Here is a 27,913-nt window from a genome sequence, read left to right on the forward strand (position 1 = left end):
GAGGGTTGGACTTTATCCGTGCTATTTGCTCCAGTAGGCTCTGGGATCTGTCTTGTGGCAGATAAGCTCAGGCAGAGGTCGAATTGATGCGAGCTCCTATGAATTCCAGGGGCCGAGTATGGTGCAAGGTTGATTTTTCAACATTCTTGCTCACTCCTAGGGAGGAGAAGAGTAGAAGAAGCTGGGATGTGCATGCTTCCATGGCTCCTGGCTAGGCCACAATGCGGAGTCTGTAGCACGGATACTGGTTGATCTGGACGGAGGCTCCAGGGTACGGGGAGTGCTCTTGTATTGCTCAGACTGATGTATGGGGATGGTTCCTGGCCAGGATCCGACTTTGGGCCCATAGTGTGCTTCTTGAGGTGGAGAGCTCAGCCTTCCTGTGTACGGGCTGTGAAGGAGAGGCAGATACTGCCATGTGGCCTTCGCCCAAACAGCATAAACAGCCTTGGTGTTCGTTGCTGATGGAAAACGATTGAGGGCAGGAAGCACAGGCTTTGAATCCTGGCATCTTCAGCATAAACCAGTACCCAGACCTGGGAGCTGCGTGGGGGTAAAGTGGGGGAGATTGTTTGGGGAGAAAAACTGCTGAAGCGGCATCCCAAATCCTTAATTATAAAAAATACTAGGAATTATCAAAGTACAACGAAAAACAATAAAATTTTAACTAATGAATGAAAATAAGAACTGTTTTTGTAAATTTATTTGAAAATGCGTCACTAACAATGAGAGGGCAGCAGAAGCTCCAGCTTGGACCATGTGGCCATGAGAAGGAACTGGAGACGTGGACGATCTTTCCCACCCTTTATCGCCTCAGGAGAAGCTATAAGGCAATACAAGAGTGCATGTGTGGACCGCCAGGCAATACTACTTTGAACAGCTCTGCAGGCATGGTGCATGTGCATAACTCTCAATAGAATACAATAGGGACCATCACTCGAAGAAGAATCAGGAATATACTGCACCACTTTTTGTGGTGCGTACATGCTGTGCCCATAGCATATTAAAATGATCTCATTATTTGGATTTGCTACCTATTTTTTTTATTGGCCCATGTTAACACCAAAAATTTTCAAATCTAAATTTGATACCTTTCTAAACTCCATTGATTTTAGTTTTCCTTTATTTCAGTAATGTCTTGTATCTTAAGCTTAAAAACTTTGTATTGACTACATATTGCCTTAAATTTGAGGTGCTAATTATGCTTCTGCTGTATTTGAAAAGGTTTATGGGACTTTGTTCAGTTAATCTAACAAAACATCTAGTTTTCTAATGTCCACAGTATTTTTTTGCCTGTCTTGAATGCTGACTTTTTTTTTTTTTTTTGGATAGATGCTACAAGGTAAGGAAATATTAAATAAACCCAGAGGTCCAAGGAAGTAACTGGGGAAGCGCACTCTATCAGAACTAGAGTGCAGTAACTATCTAGTTTAGTTAACATAGTTTTAAGTGTTAAAGCAATTTTCTAAATCAAGAGTTTATAAAGATATATGTATGTGTTGTGCTAAATAGGTTTATGTATTCACCATATGGTAGAAAATATTTCCCATAACTATTAATTTAATATAAATCCTGCTTTTGTCAATTGGAATATTTTGTGGGGGTCTGGTGTATGTTTCTGAAAGAAGTTTTCAAACTGAAGAATCCTTTGGCATAATACTATTAAAAGCATTCTTAAGTGATTATTCTACATACTGCCTGTTCTCCATTATAATTTGTTGAGTGTGTGATTCTGGCTTACTAAAACAAGATTGTAAATAAACAGGCTACATTTTATTCTGTTTTTATTTATAGTTTGCCCTAGATTTCTTGCTGCTTAATCTTTCTGTCTACACTAGCCTTCTGCTAGTGATTTTAGTGATAGGTGCCTCCTGCTAAAAGTAAGCATGAATGTCTCAATAGGTTTCTCTGTGGGGCTGCAAATTGATTTTTTTTCTACCAGCCAGAATAATGGCTCAGTAATTTAATGTTTTCGAATATTTTCTTCATGCTCCCACTTCCTCCCCTTTCTCTTAATTTCTCCAACTTGCCTGGTATATTGAGACCCAGAAAAACCTGTCATTTCCTCACTTCAGGAGTGCCTACTGGATTGGAAATCAAAAGTATACAGTTCTCTTGAGCGCTGTACTTGGTAATGGGTTAAATTTTTAAAGTGGTGTGAGTGAGTGAGAGGGGATTTGGTCGCAACTCCCACTGATGTTAATTGGAGATAAGTGACCAAATCCCCTGCACTGCACTGAAGATGTACCCTAACATATTAGTGTGTCAGCTTATCACTTCCTACATTCCAGTCTTTGTTTTTGAGAAAAGAAGCCTTGCTTGCTTTATGTAAAGCAGGAAAGGGGAACGCTTAACACCTCACATTGCTCTATGTTTAGAAAAGGAGTTTCATTTTTAATGTATTCTTTTGTGATGGATTATTTATTTATTTAGGTATTGCAATCAGAGAGTCACCAAAAGTAGGCGACCAAGCCCAGAGGAGAGTATTGAAGGGAGTTGATGATCTAGACTTCTTCATAGGAGATGAAGCCATAGATAAACCTACCTATGCTACAAAAGTAAGAATATATAATGAAGCTTTAAACATCTTTCAGAAATCTTTTTGAATTGACTCTATATTTTTATTATTGTAGATTGTTTAAATGCCTCTCAAGAAGATTTGAAATAAACCCTTATCTGAAGTTTGCTATCATTAAGTATACTAGTCATTGAAGTTGCAGAATGAAAGGATTGAATTTAGTTGGCTTCAGTTTAGCATGTGCAAATTTTGTTGGTTGGCCTCGTTTAAAATAGTTGATCTACCAATGCTTTAGCAACAGTTGATGACAGATCCATTTTGGGAGGGTCTATTAATATAATGCACTTTCTTTTCCCCTGTAATGTCAGTAGCTAATATAGTCATAGATACCAAATCTTATTTCCTCTTGCCGAAAATTATATGGGACTTATATTAATGATAAAATTACTGACTATTTTGGTGCTGATCAGTTTGCTTTCAGAAATGTCAGAACATGTCCCCTGGCCACTGGCCCCTGTGCACAGGGTCATCCTATAAGTCCATTTCTCTGTGAGTCAGTTTTTCTTTTTCCTGTAAAGGATCCTTTTCTGTGGGGGATTAATGAAGTAAGGTATATGTTAAATATTCATAAAATACATTTCCGATATTAGTTTCTTATATATTAGATTAAGCACCAACTGTGTACTGGGCACTAAACAAAATGCAAAGATAGCCCCTGCTTATAGGAACCTATGGTCTAAAATAATATAATACTGAAGTCTTGGTTTGTCTTCTTACTTCTGATCATTCATAGATTGCAAAATGCTTACAAAGGATCAGAAGTATCATTATCCCTAGTTTACAGATGGGGTAACTGATGCACAGGGAGGTGAAGTGCCTTGCCCAGGTCACACAGTAAAGCAGTGGCAGAACTAAGAATAGAACCTAGGTCTTCTGACTCCCAGTCCAGTCGCCTATCCACAAACAGAATCATAATGAGAGATCCAGGAGAGGATGATGACTTAAAAATTATTGGCTTTCTTTTAAAAGTAGAACAGACACACAACGTTTCTATAGGCGAGTATTTATGGTTCTCATAGATACTAGGATTTTGCTTCCCGTGTTCATTGTATTGTTACCTACTGGCTCATACACTGACATGTTTAAAATGTTCTCTTGCTTCAGTGGCCCATACGACACGGTCTTGTTGAAGACTGGGATCTCATGGAGAGATTCATGGAGCAAGTAATTTTTAAATATCTTCGCGCTGAACCCGAGGATCATTACTTTTTAATGGTGAGTAATAGAACTGGGTAAGAAAATGCTTCCACAAATGGGAGATGGTATAATTGTGGTGGATAACATTCAAGTAGGTTTTGTTATGTATATAAAGCCTAGAAGCCTTTTGTAACTTTTCATTTTTTTTATTGTTGTAGAAATAATATATAAAATCACATTAGAGCCAGTTTCTAGTACACTTCTGAAACAGGTTTCTTGGTTTGGGCTTTATTTTTTTTAAAAAGCTTTGGATGGTTTGATTGAATTACAGATGCTGCTTAAAATAATTGGCTGACTTCAGTCAAACAAAATAAAGCATTACAGTGAAATAGGGGGAAATGTCACTTAGCAATATGCTGTATGTTAGCAATCATGTGCACAATTATGTATTACCTTCTGTGAAAGGTTTCTGTTGAAGATGAAATTAGTTACTTAATGCAAAATGCTTTTCTAAAAATCAGTGGTTTTGCATAGGAGGAGATAAATATAAAGAATACATAATTCATAGCTGGATTTTTTTTTTTTAAATAAAGACCACTGTTAAGTAGTTAAGGTCCCAAATTGGATCAGCCTTGAAACTTGTTCACCACTAAACATCAGGCTGTTTATATGAATTGTTTAGAAAGATGGTTGTAATTTATTACACTAGGTAGTTGTATGCAACCAGATTTCCTTGTTTGTTTTGCAGGATTCCACATAATCTAATTTTAGTTTATTTTAAAATTAATGCACATTCTTTCATCTGTTTTCCTTGGTAATTCATCCCCTCCCAGGTAGGAGTAGCAGCGATGTGAAGAATCCTTAGACGTTAAGTCTGCTCCCTGTACGTAATGCAGATTATCCCTTATACACCAGTCTTGCAAACACACATACACTGTGTTTAACTTTATTATGGTGCGTAGTCCTATTGAGATCAATGGAACCACTTACGGTAGGAAAGTTAGGCAGTTGCATAAGTGTTTGCAGGATCAGTTTCTTACTCTGGATGTATTTCCTCCTTACATGTACTTATATGTCAAAGTCATACTACTTATTGTGTTCACAGTGTCATTTCTGTTCACATGTCAAACCAAACTTTTTTCCTAATCATCAGTAATTTTTCAAAGAAATGTTAACAACCATGTTGTGGAAGGTTGGGTCTGTGTCTACCCGCCAAAGAGTAAATGGATCAGATCTATTTACCTGGGACTTATTTGGGATTCTTGAGCGCACTCATAAACTGAAAAATTGGTTACTGCTGCATCAGGAGCCAAGTTTAATAAAAGTCTGAACTGCATTTGATATTTAATAAGGTGACTTTTCTTTACAGACAGAACCTCCACTGAACACTCCAGAAAACAGAGAGTATCTTGCAGAAATCATGTTTGAATCTTTTAACGTACCAGGACTTTACATTGCTGTTCAGGTGAACAAAGTGAATCTATACTTCTAAAGTACAGTATAGCTGGAGTATGTATGGTCTTCTGCAAGCATATACCTGAAATGTTTGAAGCAGGATCTTCTAAGATTATCTGTTAACATGTTCTATCCATATCTAAATATTAACTTTGTTTCTTATCTAGGCAGTGTTGGCCTTAGCCGCATCTTGGACTTCACGGCAGGTTGGCGAACGTACATTAACAGGAATAGTCATTGACAGTGGTGATGGAGTAACACATGTAATTCCTGTGGTAGGTGGTAGGATGCAGTTTAAGATCTTAAATTGTTTGTGTGACTGTGAAAGTTTTCTTGGTCTTCAGTTAATAGACCAATTTTATTTTTTCCAGATTTTATGGATATTAATGGTGACACTGTGGAGGAGTAGTGGAGGTTAGGGAAAAGGAATGTGTGTATATATAATGTGTTAAAGGGACACTGTCATATTAATTTTAGGACCAAATTATAGATAATGCATTAGAAATTTATGCAATAGAAGATATGTAACTATAAATCAGATTTTTAAAATTTTAAACTTTATAGTGGTGATATTTTACATAAAAAAGTCAGCATTTTTCAAATGAGTCTTCATAATGTGGTTACAGTAGTTGTGGTTTTGGAAAAAATTGAAATCCAAGTTCATTAAATACCATTACAGCTCTTTCTCTTTGAGGTCAGTAAGAACTGCCATACTGGCTCAGACCAATAGGTCCCTCTAGCCCAGTATCCTGTCTTCCAATATGAAGGCCATGAAAAAGGAGCCAATATGCCTATTGGAGATTCCTATTCTTGTATAAATCCTGTCCACGCATCCTGCTGTATCCAAATTTTCCCATGACCAATATTTGTTAATACTGCTCAAATTTGGAAAGTTGGTCAGTGTAGTGGATATTCTCACAGAATGGAGAGGTTTCATCTTTGCCTGAATGTGTAGCACTTTTCTGTGTGTTGAGTTCCATATCCAAAAAGTTTTTGGCTGGACATTTGTATAGTATTCTACCTTTCACATATGGGGTATTTCCTTATGCTATTCTAAAAAAAATTAGAGTGCACGTTACCTGTGTGAAAAAAATGCAAGCTTATATAAATACAACACAAGCATCTAGTCAATTTCTAATTGTCTAAACCTCTCAGGATACAAAGATGTAATCATTATTTATGCACTCTAATTTCTGTTCCAATTATGCCATCCAGTATATTTGCGAAACAGGTAATGTGCCTGAATGACATCTAAGTACTGCAATATATTATAGTGCTGTGGGCTCCATTAACATTTTTAAGCTTATTGCATGTTGGTAGTTATCTATACCCTGCAGTATTTGCTATACGGAACTTAAAATGGGAACTATTAGAAACAACACAAGCTTGCCATATGAATAGTCATTGCTGTGTTTACTATTACTAGCTATGGCCAATATATTACCCTGTTCCTTTTTCTCTTGTCTTTATTTATTACCTTTTTCACGATGCATTTTAAAACATCACTTTTCCTTACTGTGTTTTTTGGTCACTTTCCCTTCCTTTAATAGTTTTTGTTGTTGTTTCTTCGGTATTTTTTGTAACCTTTGTTCTTCTCTATCCATTTTTCAGTTTCTCATGCAGGTTACCTACTTTCTCTTCTCATGAATACTTTTTGCCTTTTTAGATCATTCCTGAAAAAGACCTCATAGTTGGAACGTCTCTATCTTCAGCATGCATTTAAGATTATCCTTTAACCTTTTTACATTCACTGCTGATTTTTGTATTAGATAATATTAAGCAGCATTAGTTCTGCAAATAGTAATCAAGGGCCTTAGAAAGTAGCATCTAGCATCATTAGGGTTTACAAATTTGAGGTCACTTTGAAAGGTGCCAAAATTTCACTTTTCGTTTTTTTTAAAAAACCCAAGAAGCTGCTGGGGAAAAAATGAAATTATATTCTGCTGTTAACTTTTGGTACTTCATACACCAGCTTTTTCTAAGCATTTTTTTTCCATAGGCAGAAGGTTATGTAATTGGAAGTTGCATCAAACATATCCCTATTGCAGGTAGAGATATTACATATTTCATTCAGCAGATCCTAAGGGAGAGGGAGGTAGGAATTCCCCCTGAACAGTCTCTGGAGACAGCAAAAGCCATAAAGGTAAAAATTTGATGTGAAATTTACCTTTCTTTTAAGAGAGGTAGATTTTTGTTTTTTGTTTTAACATATTGCCAGTGACCCTTTTTACATATACAAATATAGGAATTGTCTAACTATACTTTTCCTTCTATTTAAGTTCTTCACAAAATGAGGGGGAAAAGATGTAAAGCGGAAACCAGGAGAAATATGAATAATTATCAAGCAAGACTTTTTTCTTTAGAATTAATATGTACGTGTTTTAAAGGTGAAATTGGGATTTGATTCAGGCTTTAGTGTTTGCTTCAAATTTGAACTATGCTAGTTAAGAAAATTCTCCATAAAACCTCGACCTCTGAGTCTTGCATACATTGCATAATATTACTGGGATGATCACCAGGGATATCTCAGTGGTTTGACCGTTGGCCTGCTAAACCCAGGGTTGTGAGTTCAATTCTTGAGGGAGCCATTTAGAGATCGGGGCAAAAATTGGGGATTGGTCCTGCTTTGAGCAGGGGGTTGGACTAGATGACCTCCTGAGGTCCCTTCCAACCCTGATATTCTATGATTCTATGAAATGCATACAGGTGGAGCGATTTCAGAGACATTCCATGTAAGTTAAGGAGTTTGCCAGTGCGGAGCCCCATTGAAATTAATGGGGTCTTGTGCATCTCTTAATGCAGGATTGGGGGCCTTACCAATTGATTATGTAGGACTTTTCCTGACCAGTCTGTTAAGAATAAGGTTAGAATTGTAAGAACAGTAGTTACCAAATGTGAATCGTAGGTTAATAGATTTAGACCTTGCTTTTGATTCTCCAATTAAGTAATTTTCACTGTTTTTCTGAAATATTCCTTAATGTATTTAATAATTAGGTATGATCAATTTAGGCAACTTTTAATGCATGGTATTTCTTTACAGGAAAAATATTGTTACATTTGCCCTGACATAGTAAAAGAATTTGCCAAATATGATATAAATCCACAAAAATGGATCAAACAGTACACAGGCATCAATGCAATCAACAAAAATAAATTCATTATAGATATTGGTTATGAAAGGTTTCTTGGACCTGAAATTTTCTTTCATCCTGAGGTAAGAAACAGTGCCTAGCATTGCATTTTTATTTTTTTTTGTAAAAAAGTGCAATATAATTCTTGATGCAAGAGCACCACCTTGTGGAAATTATAAATACCAGTAAGCCTTGTCTGAGAGGGCTGGAAGACTTGTAGTTAATATATGCACAGACGCACAATAATAGGTAGATAACTGCCTAATCTTTTGTTTTTCCTGTGGAGGTATATAATGTCTAAATCTTTCAGTTTTTCAGAAACATAAACTAAAACAAAAAACATTTACCTGAAATCTCAGATCTTGACTGAGGCTTTTTTCTTTTTTTTTAAATACTGATTTAAATTAGCAAACTTCATGAATTATATACAGCATATTTAGTTGTATAGTCAAACCCTTTGAACATCACTCCTGCTTATAGCAATTTACCAGAAGTAGTATTTTAATTCTTGGACACTTATATTTGAGGTGCCTTTTAGGTAAGGAAACTCCAATAAACAGATCCTATTATAGTGACTGTCCTTGTAAAACTGAAGGCCAAATTCATCCTTGAATCAAGTCTCTTAAAATTGGTTGTCATTAAGCAGGTCTGAGTATATTTAAAATTACCATTGATTGTATAAGCATAACTGACATGTCATGATGTTTCCCACCTAACAAACAACCCGCACAGCAAGTAGTTCACTTGTGAGAGCTGTGTCAAGTAGGCCCCCCATGGCAGGGGAAAGAACCCAGTTTATATGACTCAGACAGATGGCTTACAGGGCGAAGGCTAGGAAGCAGAGATGCTCGCCTTTCTTCCAGGCAGACAGCCTGTGGAGTGTATCCTGTAGGTGGTAGGTAGGCTCCTGCAAAAGACCCAGGGTGAGGGGAAAAGGACATAATCGATATGTTGAACTTGTGTTAAACAACTTAATCTGAAGAAATATAACTGAACCCAGAAAGGAAATCCTGTGGCTGGAAAGGGTTTTCTGGTGCATGGGTCAGTGAGTTAGCCCACCTGCTTGAAGTCACCTGCTTGGAGTATACTGCAGTGATTCTGGACTATGCTAAAGCATCTATCCACCCTGAAAATACTTACTCTTCCTGCTGGGTGTATCTCGTTTAGAGCTCTTATAGGGTACACAGAAGGGTTTTTTTTGGACATCCAAACTTTAAATACAAAAAACCCAGAACCCTTTCAACATCTGGGCAAATGCTACATGTTTGGTGTAAAGTCAGTCATGATCAAAATTGGAGAGATACTGAATATACAGCTAGATCCAAGCTGCAGCATGATCAGGAAAGAATAGAATAATGCTGGCTATGGCAGTTGTGGAGATCTGGTACTGACAAACACAAAAATCATATATCTAAAGAGGGGAAAAACAACAGGTGCAAAATGTGGGGGAATTTAATGTAACAGCTGCATCCATCCCCATTAAAGAAACGTTTATTTTCATCTTGTCTCATTAATACTGCCCGAATGTTACTAATGTATGTCACCAAAAACTATTGTAATTGGAAGGAAAAGTTGGCCCATAAGGGAAACTCTGAGAAGTGTCCACAATATGAAAAAGTTTCACCCATATGTGTCGTCTTATGTGTTGGTACTGGCTTCAGACAGCACCTCTAAGCCCATATTCATCCCTAGCATCTGAGTGAAGGGCTGTGATCCTTGAAAGTCCTAAGATCTCTGCTCACTTAATTTTTTAAAGTGTTTTTAATCATTCTTCAGGCCCCTACCCTACATTATTACAAAGACATGGCAGGCTGGGTGTAGTTCCCTCTGGAGCCTTCTAGCACTGATCTTGATGTGACAGGAGGCCAAGTGCACTGCCTGCACTACTCCAGAATCCGGGAGCAAAGAACCACTGTTGAATATCTGATCCCTACCCCAGATTGAATTGGGTTGGCATGCCAGCTGAATGTGTCAATTCTGTTAAAACACAAAACAAAACTAAACAAAAATGCTTCAGTCCATTCATGCCACACCATGGTGCAGGGTCTGCAAGAAACATATCCTGTGACATTTTTAATAAACACACCACAGATGGTCGCAGCTGTGGTGAAATGCTTTATTTTCATCTATTGGAGTGACTTGATCACTGACTTGTAACTCTCTATTACTTTGCCACATGTGAGCAAAGTCTATAATTAATTTAGGCTGCAAGCTACTGGTGTGTAGTGCTTGTGTACAATTACTCGTGCCGTCTCTCATCGAGCTAGAGCAAGTATAAATAGCGATGTAGCGGTGGGAGCGTGGGGAGTGGTAGTAAAGAGACAGCAGAGCCATGCCGACTACGTATCCTTGGTTTCAAGAAGATTTGTATTCAGCACGGTTCAGCCGTACCTCTGCTGCCACTACTAGTGTTACTGTGTCTACCCTACTGTTTATATTCTCGCTAGTTCAGTGATGGCCAGCTCAAGTATGTGCATGTGAGCAGTGGAATCACAGCCCTAGCTCGTAGTGTAAGACAGCCTTAGAAAAACCATGTCCATTAAGTCTAACTTACATAAAGATATTGGGACACTTGAATATTTGGATACCAGGCCATTTGGCTCTTCAATTTTAGAGGATGTTAGCCAGGTTTGCATTTAACCGAGTGTGTGCTTGGCCATGTACAAATAAGAACAAGACTTGTTTTACCTTTTTTTAAAGGGAATTTAAACTAATGTTAATGCAGTGTTGGAGTGATCCATGCTAACATTGTGGCTCTCTGACCGCTCTAGTGGCCAGATAATTTATTATAGATTTGAGTCTGCTACTGCCTCTGAGCTAGTGGACCTTATTCATTAGCTCAGTAAACTTTTGGATCCAGAGATCCCACGTTCAATCCCTGCAGACAGCGGAACAGGAGCATTGTTACATTAGGGTTAAGATGTCTAGCACTGAAGTCAGAAAATTCCAAATCTCTCTCCTGCCTCAACGTTAATCTATCCATGCTGCATATGTGTTATATCTTCTTCTGTCCCTTTTCCTTAAATGTAAATGCTATTAATATGCACAATATGGCTGAGTTTAATATTGCGGAAGAGCTCATCATTAATTTCCTAAAGCATGAGTGCTTGATTTCTCAATCTTAATTTTTTATACGTCCTATATATATATATATATATATATATACATATACATATACATATACATACACACACACACACACACACACACACACACACACACACACACAGTTGAACTTTAGATTGTGTATGTTTACATATCTGTTGATATACCCTCTTGATATACAACTCTATTGGCAGTGAAATACACGATTTGGAGTTGAGGCAGGGCAAATATTAAGATTAGTCTAAAGATTTGGAGAGTGAAATAAAGCCTATATTTTACTATAACAGTAAAAATTTTTAACACCTCTGTGGCATTATTTCCCTTTTATTTATATAGAGGAGTTTATTTTGGTCACTACAAGTACATACCATATTGAATAAGGAGAAGCAACATCAGCCCCTGTGAATTTTTTACAGAAAAATGTTGCTGTAACATATTGTTCATGGAAATTAACTCTAGAGTCCTCTCATGTCATTTGTATGTCTGTATTCCACTTCTTTTAGCTTGCTAATCCAGATTTTATGGAATCCATTTCGGATGTAGTTGATGAAGTTATACAGAACTGTCCCATTGATGTTCGTCGTCCATTATATAAGGTATGGTCTTTTTGTGGTAAGACTGACTCACTACACCTGAAAATTAAAGGCCCATATTCTCACAATGAACTATTTAATTATGTAAGTACCATTCCCATCTGGTATGGGAAAGGCAAGCTCTAGGTATAAGTACTACACCTCTACCCCGATATAATGCTGTCCCCGGGAGCCAAAAAATCTTACCGTGTTATAGGTGAAACCGTGTTCTATCGAACTTGCTTTGATCTGCCGGAGCACGCAGCCCCGCCCCCTTGGAGATCTGCTTTACCACGTTGTATCCGAATTAGTGTTATATCGGGTCGCGTTATGTCGGGGTAGAGGTGTACTAGAAAAAAACTTTCTGCGGGAATCCAAATAACTTGGATTTCTTATTGAAAGGTACTTAGTATTTACTGTTTTTCATTTTTGAAGCACTTGAATTCTTGCAACAGCCATGTGAAATTGGTAAGTGTTATCTCCATGTTACCAATGGAGAACTGAGGCAGAGAAGTTAAGTAACCTGCCCAAGCCACATGTGGAGTCTGTAGCAGAGCTGGGATTATAATTTGAGTTCCTAGAAATTTATTAATATACCATGGCTTGAAAACTTGTATGTTTTTGGTAATCTTGACTCTTGCATTTCCCCCTTCCCTCCCCCCAAATAGCTAAATACTGAAGCTAGGTATTAAAATATGTAAAGAAGAAAAAATAGTGACGTAATCCAGGCTATTAACCCTGAATACGTTTATCAGGCCTCAGCCAAGAGAGATCTTTGTTACCGGCTTGTTAGAATATGAAAATGGAGATTCCTTAACTACAGCCCATAAATCCTCAGTCTGACTTTAAAACATAGGCCTGCAGTGAGCTTTCTCTGAGTTGGAAGGACAACCTATGTTCGTTGTTTTTCACCATTGCAGCTGTGATGCACTTCAGATGAGTAAAAGATGCCAGGTTATTGTGGAGGTTTGTTTGTTTACCTATATAAGTGGTGATGGTTTTCTCCTAAGTTGACTAAGAAGATAGCTTGATCTCCTCACAGCTGACCTCAAATGCATCTTCCCTGGTTGTTGAATGTGGTGGTGGTTGTTGAGGTGTGAGTTACATAGTAATGTTGGCCTTTCAAAGGTGGTGTATGTGGGATGGTGCTGGAAATCATTTTGCTCAGTAAAGCAGGTATGCTAAGTAAGGGCTCGTCTACACTACTTGCCAGGTTGGCGGGCAGCTATTGATCCAGCGGGGGTCAATTTATCGCGTCTAGTATAGACACGATAAATCAACAACTGAGCGCTCTGCCATCGACTCCGGTACTCCACCAGAATGAGGAGCGCAAGCGGAGTTGACGGGAGAGCGTCAGCTGTTGACTTACCGCAGTGAAGACACCGAAGTAAATAGATCTATGTCGACTTCAGCTACGCTATTCACATAGCTGAAGTTGTGTATCTTAGATCAACCCCACGTGGTAGTGTAGACAAGCCCTAAGTCAGCTCTCGGGGCCACTCGAAACCAGTAGATGTTTTGTGACCAAATTTGTGAGTGGCTTATTTACTTAACAGCTCAGTCTGGTCTTTCCAGACTTGAGAGTGTTTTTTTTATTTGAAGTCTCCATTTTTAATGCACTCTTCCTTTTTCTTTGCTTGCTAAAAATATCTTATTTCTATAGTGCCTTCTGTAAATAGAGACCTAATGAACCCTGCACAGCAAGTCTGCACAACAGTTCAGGACAGGAAGTAAAAAATACTGTATAAAGTTGACACAGTTGGGATAACTGGCATTTTGATTAGGACCCCAAGATTAATTTTTTTCTAGTTTTGTAAAAAATCTAATGAGAGCTTCAGTGCCCACAGGTATTTAGTCTGTCCATACTTCTTTTTTTCTAAGAGACCACAACTCCAAAAGGGCATTTCCTGCACCCAGTGCTAGGGAATTGATTAGTGCCACCTCCTGAATTGCTAGTACCACTCTCCTCCGCATGTAGGTGTTTCTTTTTTGGGGAGAAGTTGGTCTCCCTGTCAAATATTGATTAGTTCCATGCTGAATTAATCTGAGGTCTGTCAGGATCACAATGAGATGGCATGGCTGCATGCACTAACCAGGGTTGCCACTTCGCTAGTTTATAAAAGCTAAATCTGGCTCCCCTTTTTAGCATCAAAGTCAGCCTGGCAAATAACCTTTCCTTGGCTAAGTCACCAAGTGAGATATTTATTTGCCTTTTCTCCTTGTTCACTTTATTACTTTTTAGGCATAGTACTGCCAGTGGTTTTTTTTTTTTTTTTTTTTAAACTCCTGTTACTCCATCTTGACTTTACTTCTGGGAAGCATTGATTCCTTTGTCTCTCTTTACATGGAGTTAATAGTTCCAAAATAATTGATGGGAAGTGCTGCTCTTTCCTTAGATGGAAGAAGATGGGCAGGTCACTAGGGACTGGAAGCAGAGAGAAGACATAATACGGAGGCCTATTTTTATGATTTTATTTCTGTACTTGGAATAGGGGAAAGGAAAATAGAAGGAAACTGAAAGGAGATGTTTGAGGTGAACTACCAGTCCAGAAATCATAGTGTCTAGTGGGGATTTTTACTTGGTGACTAAGTAATAGGCTTTCTTCCACTCTGATCCCTGTCTGTGTATCTTAAGTATTTCTAGAATGCAGCAGTAACTTAAAAGCTAAACACAGTACTATAGATTCCCTTAGGATGTCCCCTATGGACACTGTTAGTAGATCACACTCTTTTGTTGTTCTCTCTCTCTTCCATTCTGTTCCTCTTCCCTCTCACCAGTTTTCACTCACGTACAGATTTTCCATTCTGGCTGAGAGATCTTAGGGCTTCCCTGCTGTGCTGCCCTTTCTCATTGTGCTGAACTTTCAGAAGGTAGAAATCCTGTGAATGACTGATAAGGGGGGAGGGATAGCTCAGTGGTTTGAGCATTGGCCTGTTAAACCCAGGGTTGTGAGTTCAATCCTTGAGGGGGTCATTTAGGGAACTGGGGTAAAAATCTGTCTGGGGATTGGTCCTGCTTTGAGCAGGGGGTTGGACTAGATGACTTCCTGAGGTCCCTTCCAACCCTGAGAGTCTATGATTCTATAAGAGGCGCGTCTTCCACCTGGGCTCAGTCAGGGCAACAGGGGACAAGTCCACCCACCAGTGGGAGCCTCCAAGTAAAAGTTAAGTTCAGATCTCCCCAAAGGGTCCAGCTTCCCTAGTTCTACTTAAGGATGGGTTCCAGACTTGTTGCTTCACTCTTGTAATTTTTGCCCTGTTGAGCACCTATGATGATTTTTACCCTTTCCATTCCCCTGTTTTCCCCCAATTTATCCTTTTTTCTAACCCTTATGTTAATTATTTTGAAGTCAAAGTTGCTGTTGGTAAAAGTGGCTAAAGAGGGAGAGAGCAATAGGATGGAAAAGAATTTTACTTGGGTTTGGCAGAGGCACATAAGTTTGTCTGAGTCACTAGGTAAATAGTAAGTGTACTTATTTTCAGTATTATAGGGAATAATACACACCCAGTCTACTTCCGAGCTGAAAACCCACCTCCGCTTTCTATAGCTGTCTGGCTCCCTGTTGTCTCTACAGGTAATAACATGACTGTAGCAGATGTTAGTACTGGATAGGGTGACCAGATGTCCTGATTTTATAGGGACAGTCATGATTTTTGGGTTTTTTTCTTATATAGGTTCTTATTACCCCCCACCCCTGTCCCGATTTTTCACACTTGCTGTCTGGTCACCCTAGTACTGGATGATCTTCAGTGTTGTTGTCCCGAGATTACCATTTTATTTATCTGAAAGTGTTATAGGAAGTCTTGAAACTAAAGCTCACCATGTCTCTTGCACACCAATGATTCCATAATATGATGAAATCTGGGGCCTGGACTACACTGGGGGCAGGAGGGGCGAGCTAAGTCGGTCTAAGTTACGCAACTTCAGCTATGAAAATAGTGTCTTCACTGCAGTAGGTCGACTGCTGACGCTCCTCCGTCAACTGCGCATATGCTTCTTGCTCCAGTGGAGTACCGGAGTTGACGGGAGAGCACTCGCCGGTTGATTTATCACATCTTCACTAGATGCGATAAATCGACCCCCGCTGGATCGATCGCTCTGGAGGTAAGTGTAGACATGCCCTGAGTGTTGTGAAGGGAGCAGTAGTCAAACATCCAAGGCCCATGGTGCAATTGTGGATATAGTTACAGTAATTTTACCGATGCGCTCAATGGTCTTATATAATTCTTGTAAAATTTCTCGATCTTTGTAAAAGAACATTTCTGTTGGTGACAGATAGCTACAGAAAATTCACGGCATGCCGTTGTTCTTACCTATCTGATCTGCCTCATTTTTGCTCAATTAAAATTTCTCAGTAGTACCTTCTAGTTTTTTTGGTGGCTGCTGTAATCTCATCTGACCAGGAGGCTCGAATTGATTGCCAGCTCCTAAGATCTGTGCCTGTCTTGGTCAGCAGGAGGGGCTCTAAGAGTAGTGCAGCTGGCATCCCCATCACTCATTTCTTTATTCCCTCCCGTTCTCTCATCTACTGAGAGCAAATGTGTGGAAGCAGGGAGGAGTGAAGCGTTGGGGAAAAAAATGTTCAGGTTATGTGAGGGAGTTAGTACCACCTGTATTCAGAGATGACTGCAAAAGATCTTGAATGAATGTGTTTTAATATGATTAATTTAGATCTGGGTTTATGTAGTAGTTCTAATAGCCATAGCATCATAAGTCTTTTTAAAATAATGCATTAAATTTTGGCTGGACAATGGTTGTGAAGTTGACTGGAGAGCATTACTCACAAGTTTGACATAGTTCACATATAGTCATTGACAGTCTCAGGGTTTTTATGGGAGGAATGGTGCTCATTGGCCAGAATTCTGAGAATATCAGCTCTTTTTGAACTCTCATTCTGTCTTTAACTTCCACTTGGATATGCAACTGAGATGGTGTCACATTCCAGGGTGCAATCCAGGTGGTGTGTCACTGCCTGCCCTGCAACCTTGGGTGCCTCACAGTGCTTTGCTGTTGTAGCTCCCAACCTGCGCTGCTCACAAACAGCATATCAATAAACAATACGAATGTCTGTATATAGCTACTGCCCTAGTACAGCAAGTCTGATCCCAGCAGCCTGTCAGCAATATGCCAGCCACACTCAAGCAAGGCTGTTGGAAGCTAATTACTTGCAGGGTGACCCCCAACACGCCCCCAATCCTGAATTTTCCCCCAAAACATGGTCTGCACTGTCCAGCCCTCTCCTAAGCAATTCAGGTATTAGAGGTTCATTACCCCTGTAAAAGATCAATATTCAACAGTTTTCTGCTTTAACTGGAGTTACCAAACTGTTCAGTTTAAACACAACACTGGATTCATTTAGATTAAAAATAAAACAAGATTATTTATCTACAAAGAAAGAGATTTTAAGTGAATTCACATATCATTAAAGTCAGAAATGGTTACAGAAAAATAAAGATAAAATGTTTTCTAGTAGCTAAAACTTAAGAAGCTAGACTTGGTTCAAGGTAAAAAAAATAATCCTTACCATAAGTTCCCAGTAACAGGGATAACCAAATTCTCAGGCCAGAATCTTCCCCAGGATCAAAAGGCCGGTTCCTTTGTCATCTTAGGTGAGAGAGGGAGAGATGCTTTGGGGTGTTTTTGCCCCTCACTTTTATGGTCCGGTCACCCTTTGAAGTGCACTCTTCTGAGGATTACCCCTCAAAGCAAAGTTCATTCAAACAGTAATGAAGGTGACATGGAGTCTGGTGATGCTCTTTCTGAAATACAGATGTGCATTGTCTCTTGCCATTTCTCCCTCTTGCTGTCTCCAGGACTCTGTTTACTACTTACATGTAAATTGAGGTTAACATACATTCCTTTGTTTAGGATTTAACAAATGCCTAGTCAGGGCTGTGTGGGTCTGAACATGTGCTAACATTATCATACAGGGGGAATTAATAACTTTACATATAATGTTGCTATGTACATTTCAGCATGATTTTATTGACCAGCAAGTTGTTAGTTTTCAAATGATACCTCGCAGGGCATATTTTGTACAAAGATTATTACAGTAGCATGTAGGTTACTTTTGGTCACAAATGGGCAACAGTGATCTCTGCTCACTGTTTAAGGTCTCACTTGAAAAATAGAGTTTCAGGGTGCAGTATCTCCCTGCTGCTGCACTATGGGGTCAGCATTAGGTGTGAATCTGTGTTCTGTCATGAGACTTGAGCTCTATCTCCCAGCTGAACCATCCTGACATCTAACTGAGTTTCTGGTAGCACATTCTGCTTCTGAGCATGTGTCATGTCTCTCCCCCAAGCTGTAAGATACTCTCCACAGTATGTGGCACATAGGAGTTCTACTTGTGCATATCTGTTGGAATGTGGAGGGTTAAGAACAATTATGGGTGGTGGTGAAAATTTTCCTCTGAAGTCTTCTAACATATCATGCCATTTTAAACCCTTTCTGAAGGTTGCTTAAAAAAATGCACTGAATGATAGGTAGGTGGCACTGTCTGACCGTCATACTGTACATGTTTTCAGGTCCAATAACCAAATATGGTGATTTGTGAATTACAAATGAGGATTTATTCTGCAGCAGTTCCCAGCTCAATTGTCCTCAGTTTTCTTTTCTGCATTTTTGGTTCTTCCGAAACTATGTGAAGCTTTGGAAATGTTATCGAGAATCTCGCTGATCTGTGCTTCAGCAAATAGAAAATCCACAGTTGGCAGATTAATGGGAGTGCAGAGCAGGGAGGCTGGCAGGAGGGACCAGTGCTGGTGGTGATGCCATTAGGTCCATGTTAAAGCATCTCTTGGCACTGAGTTTTGACTACAGAAGTTAAGCAACTTATTTCTATCTTTCTTCCTGTTGCTCAGCGTGGGGCGTGCCATCCTATCAGTACTGTTGCCATAGTGCAGCCCCTGCAGGAGCATTAAGGAGGAACCCTTCTCTTCCTCTTCAGTGGCAGCTCTTAAGAGAGCCCATGTCACTTCTTTACTCTATGGCATTCAGCCCAGCTGTTGGGAGAGATTAAAGATGGCTGCTGCTATCTCCCTGTGCTGCGGAGAAAAGATCTCCCCATAGTTCCAACCTCCACTTTTTCTCATCCAGTGAGAAGTGATGTGCATTCCCTTAGCGGGCTGTGAAGTGTATGACTACATACTGCACATGGATGACTAAAAATGGTGGTGATGGACACATGCTCCAAGTACGGTGTGTTCAGATGCTGCATAAAGTATGTTAGACTTGACTTACCCACACGGTCTGGGTCCTTTCAAGGCTTCTGCTTATGCCAAACTCTGTGGTGGTTTTACAGTTCTGACAAATGGGGACTAGGATTGAGCAATGCCCATTTTAGCTTGTTACAACTGGAATTTGACCCCTATTCATTGTTATGAAGAACTAGTACATGAACCAGTTACATCACCTAAACCTTTGCTGTTACAAATTATAAGTGAGTGGGAACTATACCCAAAACAAATGATTGTCTGCTTGTACAAAATGTAGTGTAAAAAGTAGGTTAAACTTTACATTATTGTTATTTGGGATGAGCTGAATTAATCTGTATGATCTTGGAATTTGCTAACAGATTGTTAAATTGATTCTGTGGTAATGTCTTAATTTATTTACAGTCTGATTGGAGACTTACTAATGACGTAGTCTGGTTACAGGCTTGACATACTGTGCCTCTCTTAATCATTCAGAAGAACAGCTGAGGTGACCCTCTTAAGGTATGATGTGGAGATGGAGGTGTCATTTCCAGTTGGGGTAGGCATATCTGAGCTAGCAGGCTAAAGATAGCAGTGAAGCTGTGACTGCACAGGCAGTAGGGCGGGCTGGCTGCCCCGAGTGCAATCCCATCTGAAACCCCAGGTGCATAATCGGGGCAGCCCGCAGGTACTGCTACACTGCTGTTTTTAGTGTATTCGTGCGGGTATGTCTACCTGAGCTGGAAATTACACCCAAATGTTAAGTATGTACTGAAAATGTACTTTTAAGGGAATTTTAAGTCCTGCTTATTCATGTCTAAAAGTCAAGTTTAGTTCAGAAATACATTGTTGATTACAAGGCATCTTCCTGACATGCAGTGTAGTTGTAATAGGATTTTAATCAAATAATTAAAATATGGCTCCAGTTGTGACTCAATTTATTTACCTTTACCTCTAAATAGGTTGTTTTCCTACAATGAAGATTTGGGAGAAGAACCAGTCTAGTTGCTTTCATAGATTAATTAAAAGAATAAGCAAACAAATATGAAGCTAAAAAAATCACTATCTAATTTACTCCTGACTTCCCCAAACTAATGAAATATAACACAATGCAATGATCAAATTAAGGTTACAATTGAAATTCAATCAATAGATCAGCAGTTCAATTTATCCAGCTCACCAATACAAAGATTATTAAATCAATTTATAAAGTTAACATAAGAATTACTTCAGTGCTTCCCAGGGAATTAAGGAAGAATGCCTTTCTTTTAATCTAATAAATTGGGCTAAGAGTCTGCTAAAAGCAGAAGCGCCACAGCTGCAGCTGTGCTGCTGTAGCGCTAGATGCTCCCCATGATGACGGAAGGGGCTTTTTGGTCTATGTAGTTAATCCACCCCCTGAGAGATGGTGGCTAGGTTGACAGAAGAATTGTTCCATCAACCTTGCCGCATGGACACCAGGGTTAGGTCAATCTAACTACGGTGCCCAGAACATGAAACTTTTCACACCCCTGAGCTAAGTAACTAGGTTACTTAGTAAATCTAATTTTTAAGTGTACACCAGGTCATAGAATCTGGAATTCATGTGATTGGTCTTAGCTAAGAACTAGTTCCGGTGTTGTAAATAACTTGAGCTTGTTTCATATGCAAGGGGAGGTGGTCGGTTTCTTCTCTCTGTTATTTGTAGACTTAAGGCTTGGCTTAGCTGATGATCAGTCTTTCACTTCTTCTCTGGATGGCTAGTCCAGGGAAGATAGCAGGATACAGGTTCAGGTGTTGATGTGCGAGAATCCCCGCTTTCCTTCTGCATGGTAAGTCTTGTATAGGGTTCAGTGTCCCCTTGCTCTGCCTCAGGGACCATCCTTTTCCACTTAGAGATTCCAGTGTGTTGGCTATAGCTCATCATGGACCAATCATTTGGTTTCTTGATCTGAGGTCATAGTAGAAGATTCCAATTGAGGTGGACATTTTCTTGCAAAATCTGTTGCTGACCAGCAGCTGATGTCTTCATTGTAAGTCAATAAAATCAGGCTGGTATGAGGAGCTGGCAAGAGACTTCTAACTAATGGAATAAGGCACATTCTCACTTCACTAAATATAATTAAAGGTTAATTGTCAATTATTCTTTCACACACTTCCACTCTTTCCTTGTGACAGTAAACATGACAGGGCAAAAGGGACTCTGAGAGGAGGCCAAGCCCAGGATGAGTGCATGGCCTACTCCAGTGTCCTTTCACCTAAAATCAGAGCTGCTTTAGCATTCCATAATATAAACTCCATTTAGCATTTGACCAAATAAAGTTATCCAAGCCCAAACTCAAGTCTGGCACATGTTCCCTACAGCAAGGTACTGTCTAATCTTTTGTCTCAGTGTAATACTTGTGTGTGTAATTATCCCAATCATATTTGCTATTTGTATAGCCCTTTATCTTAAAACTGCTTTACAAATATTAAACCCCATAATGTGTCTGAGAGGCTGGTAAATATTGTTCCTTTTAACGGAGAACCGAGACAAAGAAATTAATTGACTTGCTGAAGTCACATGTGGCTTCAACTGATTTTCCGTTGTTGCCCAGCAATAAGTCTTATTAGTGCTTGCATCAAATTTCTGTGGCATGTTAAGCCAGTTTTATTTCAGGTAATCAATAGGAAGGAGAGACCCATTTGACAAGCTTTTGAAAGTGAGAAGTTGAAACTCTGGTAAATATGAAAGGCAATGAAACCTGTTCAGCCTAGTACAGCAAGGGCTGGGAGATGTCTCATCTGTACCATCTCTCAGACTTCAGTATCCCAGGGGGCGTTTGCTTAATATTAAAAGCAAGGGAAGCAAGTGTAAGGGGAAGTCTTTTGTTCCTGCCAGTCACTTGAGAGCAGTGGTTTTCAACCTGTGGTCCTTGGACCTCTCAGTGTGGGCAGACTATGTCTAAGATTTCCAAAGGGGTCCGTACCTCGATTCAAAATTTTGTAGGGGTCCACAAATGAAAAATATTGAAACCCACTGCTTTAGAGGGTAATGTGTTCTCTACTTGGAGGGGTGGAGTTAATTTTCCTAGTTGTCCCTGAAATGTGAACTCACATGGGGGCTCACTGTATTGTTCAGTCCATCCCGTGTAGCTAGTCTTGCATATATATGTTATTTGTCCATTAAGGAAAAGCACGTTTTAAAACCCGCTTCTTGTTTAGGGCTATCTCTTTGAAAAATAAGATCTTTTAACTGGATCTGTCTGGCTCCTGAGGGATATCATGACAGTGTCTGCAGTGGGTCCTGTGGTCTGCTTAGTTTTCTTCTGAGTCTACAGATTCTCCATGTTCAAGCACAATATTTTAAAAATCTTGATTAAAAGAACTGCCTGGATGAGAACAGCTGTTTAGACTTCACCTTCCCTGACAGGCTTCCTCTAGAAGGCTGAAGAATTCCAGGGCATGTCATTGTGGTGAAATGCTGAGGTTTTTAGTATGACCAATCTTTTTTAACATGCTTCACAGAAGTCTTTTGCTCTAGTAGCGTTTTGAATGTAATGCTGAGTTCTACCTGGTAAAATGTCCAAGACAATAGGGTTTTGGGTTTTTGTAATGTTTAAATTTTTTTTAGGAGGAGGGTGTTGGCAATTTGCTTTGCCCTCCATTTCTAGATGGTTCTGATGCTTTGGTTGAGTGACAAAAATGTATGCAGATTCCTTTTGCCTTGTGCACAAAAACATTTTGGCTTTTGTTCTCCTGGGAGAAAACAGATCTCCTGAGTTCAGGCAATGTGTTGAAGCCTAGATGTGAACACAGCTGTCTTCTGTCAAAGCGGTCTTAGGTTTGGCCCAGCACTGGCAGCCACACATTTAACAGAAGAATTCTGAGAGGTTATCTAATAATCTATTAACAAGTGTGATCTAATGTTAAAAAAAATATTTGGTATAGCAAATGCGCCATTAAAGAAATACTTAAGATCTGCAACAAATTTGACCTGGCTTGTCCAGATATCAGTTGAGATGATTCACTATTTTCCCAACATGTTTTAATGCCTCTGATGTTCTTCATGTACAACAGCGTTTACAGTCATTTAGAAATATTTTCTGTGTTCTGTTATAGTATATCCAAGTTGGAAGTACCTTCTGAACAACGTGTAATTTGCCCCCTTAAAAAGTTTGCTGTAATAGCAACAGTAGCAGTGGGAGGATATTAGGTTTGTAGTTAGTTGCACACTTCCTTTCTAGGAAGACCATTTTAAATCATGTGCTCTATAAGACTCTTACTCTCCTCTTTTCCTCTTTTTTTTTTTTTTTTTTTTTTTTTATCGCTCTCACTTCATCCAAGAAATTTACAGTTGAACTTGCTTAAATCCTGAACAGAATTATCACTGTCCCTCTCTAGGCTATCTTCCAAGCAATAGATTTTGATGGCATCTTCTTAATTCCCATTTCATCAAATAAGTTCCAATGGTCCCCCTTTTTTTTTTTTAAAAACCACCTCTGTTTTGCTTTTGCATATTGAACTGTTTTCCTTTTGCATATTCCATCTGCAGCTAGTAACTCATCTGGACAGAGAGAAGACCTTGCTTAATTTTTCTGCACTTCATTTTGGTATTTGCTGCAGCTGCTCTGGTTTTGATGGCAGATTCAAGCTTTTTTTTTTATTTTTTTAAACTCTTTATTAATGTATGTGTGTGTGTGTGTGTAAAATATATATATTTTTGCAAGGACCTCTTCTCCATAGCATTCTTTTTTTGCTTATGTTATTAAATGTAATCTGAATGAACCCCCAAGTCACACTTTTTCTGTCAACAGGACTTTGACAAATGCCCAGATTATCATCATAAACAGAGAAGCAAGCTGTTCTTTTATTTTACAAGGGAAAACAAGGTTTTCTTCTATCCATTATTAAAATTAACCCCAAGCAGTTAATTCTGCATCCTGCAAGATGAATGTTTATTACAGATGTCATGGACTCCAGGACTTTCTTTATTTAAAAAAAAATCTACATGGGGACTGGATAGTTCAAAGGATTGCTACAGGGAATCTTTCACTTCTGGTTCAGTGGCTGAATTCCAGTCTAGGTCTGTGGTGTCAGAAAACTTTTACCATCTGATAGAAGCTTGGTCTGCATGAAATGAGTGCCTGATCACATTTAGTAAAGCTCCTAGTATATGTGGTCCGCACCACAAAAGTGATTGCAGTAAGTACTAATTGGCACCTTGGTTTGTAGTTGCAGCAGAGTGAACGGACACAGACGGAGTTTCTTTCTGACCCTTATGGAGCATGTCTTCAGTCAGGGATTAGACACCTTGTAGAGGTGCTTGCTGTGCCACTGCCTGGGCTGTGTTAGATACACAGGATTTAAGTTTCCAGGCTCCTGTTTGTCATCTTCCAAAGCTCTGAAACAATTTCATTAATTCTCAGAGTTGCAGGACAGTAAGTGAATGTACATATGATTTTTCAATGTCCTGTATTTAGTGTCTTACCACAATCCATTGGAGTGCACAGGACCAGACTAGTGGGCTTTCAATAGGGCCCTGAAAACCTAGGGCAATACAAGACAATCAGGTATAGGTGGGCACCCTCTGAAGTAAGACACTTAAAGAAAAGAGAAGTCTGGGATATTGTACCTCTCTCTGTTATAGTGTTTGTTGGCCAGGTACCTTTGAAATCATGAAGTGGCACAAAACTCAACAGTAACTATATTTGGAGGGCTGGGTCTGAAAAGGTCAATTGGTTAATGAAATATGTAACTTGTCATTGTTATGATTTCCCAAAACATATCATGACAAACCTAAAGCTTTATTTGACGCCAAGAATAAAACTCCTTATCTGGATTATCTCCAGTAACTTCGCTGATGATGCAGTATAGAATACATGTGCTTTGATTTATGCAGCTATATTGCTTTTGCAAGAGGGTAATAAAAGTTTAAAAACACATTAAGAAGTGGCTAGCAGTAAGCAGGTACATGGATCACCAACATGCCATTTTAATGTCTGGTTTTCTCTTTTTAATCACATACTTGTCTTAAAACCCTGAAATGTAGCTCAAAGCTGGTATTTTTAACATTTTTTTGTCAAGCATAAAGTGAAATGTAAAGAAACCAATTCAAGAAAACTAACTTGCCTCCAAGTAAGACAGAGTTGCGGGCCTGCTGTGCGAATGAGGGGGTGGGGTATTTTGTATACTTTGACAGCTTCAGAACAGTTCTTGTTGGGAAATTGACTTTTGCACGTAAAGGAAGAGTTTCTTGTCTTTGTCTTGTAGAATGTGGTTCTTTCAGGAGGATCCACAATGTTCAGGGATTTTGGACGTCGACTACAGAGAGACTTGAAAAGAATAGTGGATGCAAGATTGAAACTAAGCGAAGAACTCAGTGGTGGTCGGATAAAGGTGAACAAGAATTTCAAATATATCGGTTACATGAGTGAGTGAAATGAATGTGAATGCTTTAAAGCAACTATTGCGTTAATTAATAGATTTCATTTCTGCATAAGAACCCAGGGAGCATGGGACATATGAGGGTAACCAGATGTAGAGTTCAGCTGCATCTGCACCATATTAATAAAATTACGTTGTATGTACCATTAAAACAGGTGGTTAACCATACACCTGGTGGTGCAGTGGCAACCTGTTGTATTGCCTTATAGGAGATGTAGGTTAGCAAGCAGCATCAAGGGCCCCTTCTCTCAATGACAATGGAAACTAGGTGCAGAGTGATAATAGAACTTAATCTCTAGTGGGGAAGGATGTGTCCATTGCAATCCCCTTCCGTGTATGGTATAACTCAGGGCATGGAACTTCATTAACAAGTCCTGAGGAGGCACTGAGACCTGCTTTCCTGAAGGAAGGTGTGGATTGTGTGCTCTGCAGTGGGGGTGGAGGAACACGGGAGCTTCCAGCCCTGGGTAAAGATGTGTGCCTCTCTCATTCAGAGAAGAGACACTTGCCAGCAAAATAAAATTATATGATTGACTAAATTTGAACCATTTTACTTTCTAGCCCAAACCAGTTGAAGTTCAAGTGATAACACACCAGATGCAGCGCTATGCAGTTTGGTTTGGAGGTTCCATGCTTGCTTCAACAGTATGTCTTCATGAAAATCTTTCTGAATTGTCCTTTCTGTGCAATCTTTCTGCCATTGGACATGTTTGATATGCATACCCACTTTAATATGCTTTCACTTTGGTGAAATGGTACATGCTATACTGAAACTTAACAAATCCTGGAATCTTTACCCAGTTTTTAATTGGGAAAACCCCCCATTGAACCGATGAGTTTTATCTGATTAAGGACTTCAGAATTTGACCCACTTTTGAACTATCCCGTATTTGACATCTATAACATGGGATCACCCGAATTCCATAAATCAGTGCTTAAGAATTGCAAAGACTCTTGGGATTCAAGGCCCAATCCTAGCTTATTAATCATAAGAGAAACAAATACAAGAAAACTGGGCACAATTTATACTGACTTCACTAGACCCTCCCCCAGACAGTTTTCCACTCATTAACTTTCATTTGATTCGCCAAAGAGTTCCTAGCTTGCTCTGCTCTTAAGGGGATAGCACCATGTCCCAGCACTGTAGTCCAGAAAAAATACAGTTATATAGATGATCCTTTACTGGTGTATAGATTTATTGACCGGTTTCTGCAGTTTTATGTTCTTGATTTATTTTTGTTTTTCCTTAGACAGAGTTTTTCCAAGTATGTCACACCAAGAAGGACTATGAAGAATATGGCCCTAGTATTTGTCGTCATAATCCTGTCTTTGGAGTCATGTCATAGCACTTGTCTAATGGAAGTCATGGGTCAGATATCTTGCTGGTGAAGAAACTCTTCTGAAATGGAAGAAGGCAGCAGTTACTGTAAATATTGAAGCAAGAAGTGGACGTTCATCTCTTGGAGCGTTTGGATCTCATAGTGCACTACATACGGCCCAAAACCATTTCAGTGAAAGCCATTTATGTGCCAACTACCTTTAAAACCTATCCCTCTCTTCCTTCCTAAATGTGAGCTTCTAGGTAATAGACACGTCTCTGTTTAGGAGAATGTGCAAAACACTATTGGAGTCAGTCTAGAAGATTACAGCATTGTCTTACTGCCTCTGGAAAGGAAAAAGGATTTAAGCCTTTCCCACTTAGGCTGTTATCCTGCAATCCAACCTCAATGGATGGATCGCTGTACCTGTGTGGAGTCCCATTGCCTTCAGTGGGACTCTGCATGGGTATAAGTGTCCACCTGCACAGATTACATTGCGGGATTGGGGCCTTTCTTTGTACATAAATGTTCTAAACTTGGAATACAAATGTATGTTTCACATTATTTTCAAGTTGATGATATTGGGAGGGTGAAATGCGAGTTCGAAGCACAAACAGCTATCAGTGGCATGGAGTGATGTTACAAGTTTCCAATTGCGAGGCATGTACTGGATTTGTACTGGTGCGTCTTGTTGGCAAAACAAAAAAAGATTTTTTTTTCTTTTTTTGTTTTTGCCACGTGTGCTAGAAAATGGTATTTTGTTTGAGTGACATGAACTTTAAGCAGTTTACTGGATTGTTTGAGATTTATTACAGCCTATATCAGGGGTCGGCAACGTTTGGCACGCGGCTCGCCAGGGTAAGCACCCTGGCGGGCCGGGCCAGTTTTATTTACCTGCTGACGCATCAGGTTCGGCCGATCGCGGCTCCCACTGGCCGCGATTCACTGTCCCGGGCCAATGGGGGCGGCGAGAAGCCGCGGCCAGCACGTCCCTCGCCCGCGCTGCTTCTCGTC

General features: G+C 39.4%; 1 protein-coding gene across 4 annotated transcripts in view; it reads left to right on the forward strand.

Annotated features, from left to right (window-relative positions):
- The window catches only part of ACTR3B (actin related protein 3B), a 43,938-nt gene extending 16,186 nt beyond the window's left edge, over nucleotides 1-27,752 (forward strand). For 2 of the 4 annotated variants that reach the window (XM_034759979.1, XM_034759982.1), the window contains 10 exons: nucleotides 2,434-2,558; nucleotides 3,683-3,793; nucleotides 5,085-5,180; nucleotides 5,338-5,445; nucleotides 7,170-7,313; nucleotides 8,211-8,384; nucleotides 11,910-12,002; nucleotides 25,407-25,532; nucleotides 26,142-26,225; nucleotides 26,835-27,752. In XM_034759979.1, coding sequence (XP_034615870.1) covers nucleotides 2,434-2,558; nucleotides 3,683-3,793; nucleotides 5,085-5,180; nucleotides 5,338-5,445; nucleotides 7,170-7,313; nucleotides 8,211-8,384; nucleotides 11,910-12,002; nucleotides 25,407-25,532; nucleotides 26,142-26,225; nucleotides 26,835-26,969 — 1,196 coding nt within the window. In that variant the 3' untranslated portion in view covers nucleotides 26,970-27,752. Of the gene's footprint in view, nucleotides 1-2,433; nucleotides 2,559-3,682; nucleotides 3,794-5,084; nucleotides 5,181-5,337; nucleotides 5,446-7,169; nucleotides 7,314-8,210; nucleotides 8,385-11,909; nucleotides 12,003-25,406; nucleotides 25,533-26,141; nucleotides 26,226-26,830 lie in introns of all 4 variants that reach the window. The other 2 variants (XM_034759980.1, XM_034759981.1) reach the window with 2 other exon arrangements.
- The last annotated feature ends 161 nt before the right edge of the window (nucleotides 27,753-27,913 follow it).

The sequence above is a fragment of the Trachemys scripta genome, chromosome 2 (genome assembly GCF_013100865.1).
Source record: "Trachemys scripta elegans isolate TJP31775 chromosome 2, CAS_Tse_1.0, whole genome shotgun sequence".
NCBI classification, from domain to species: Eukaryota; Metazoa; Chordata; order Testudines; family Emydidae; genus Trachemys; species Trachemys scripta.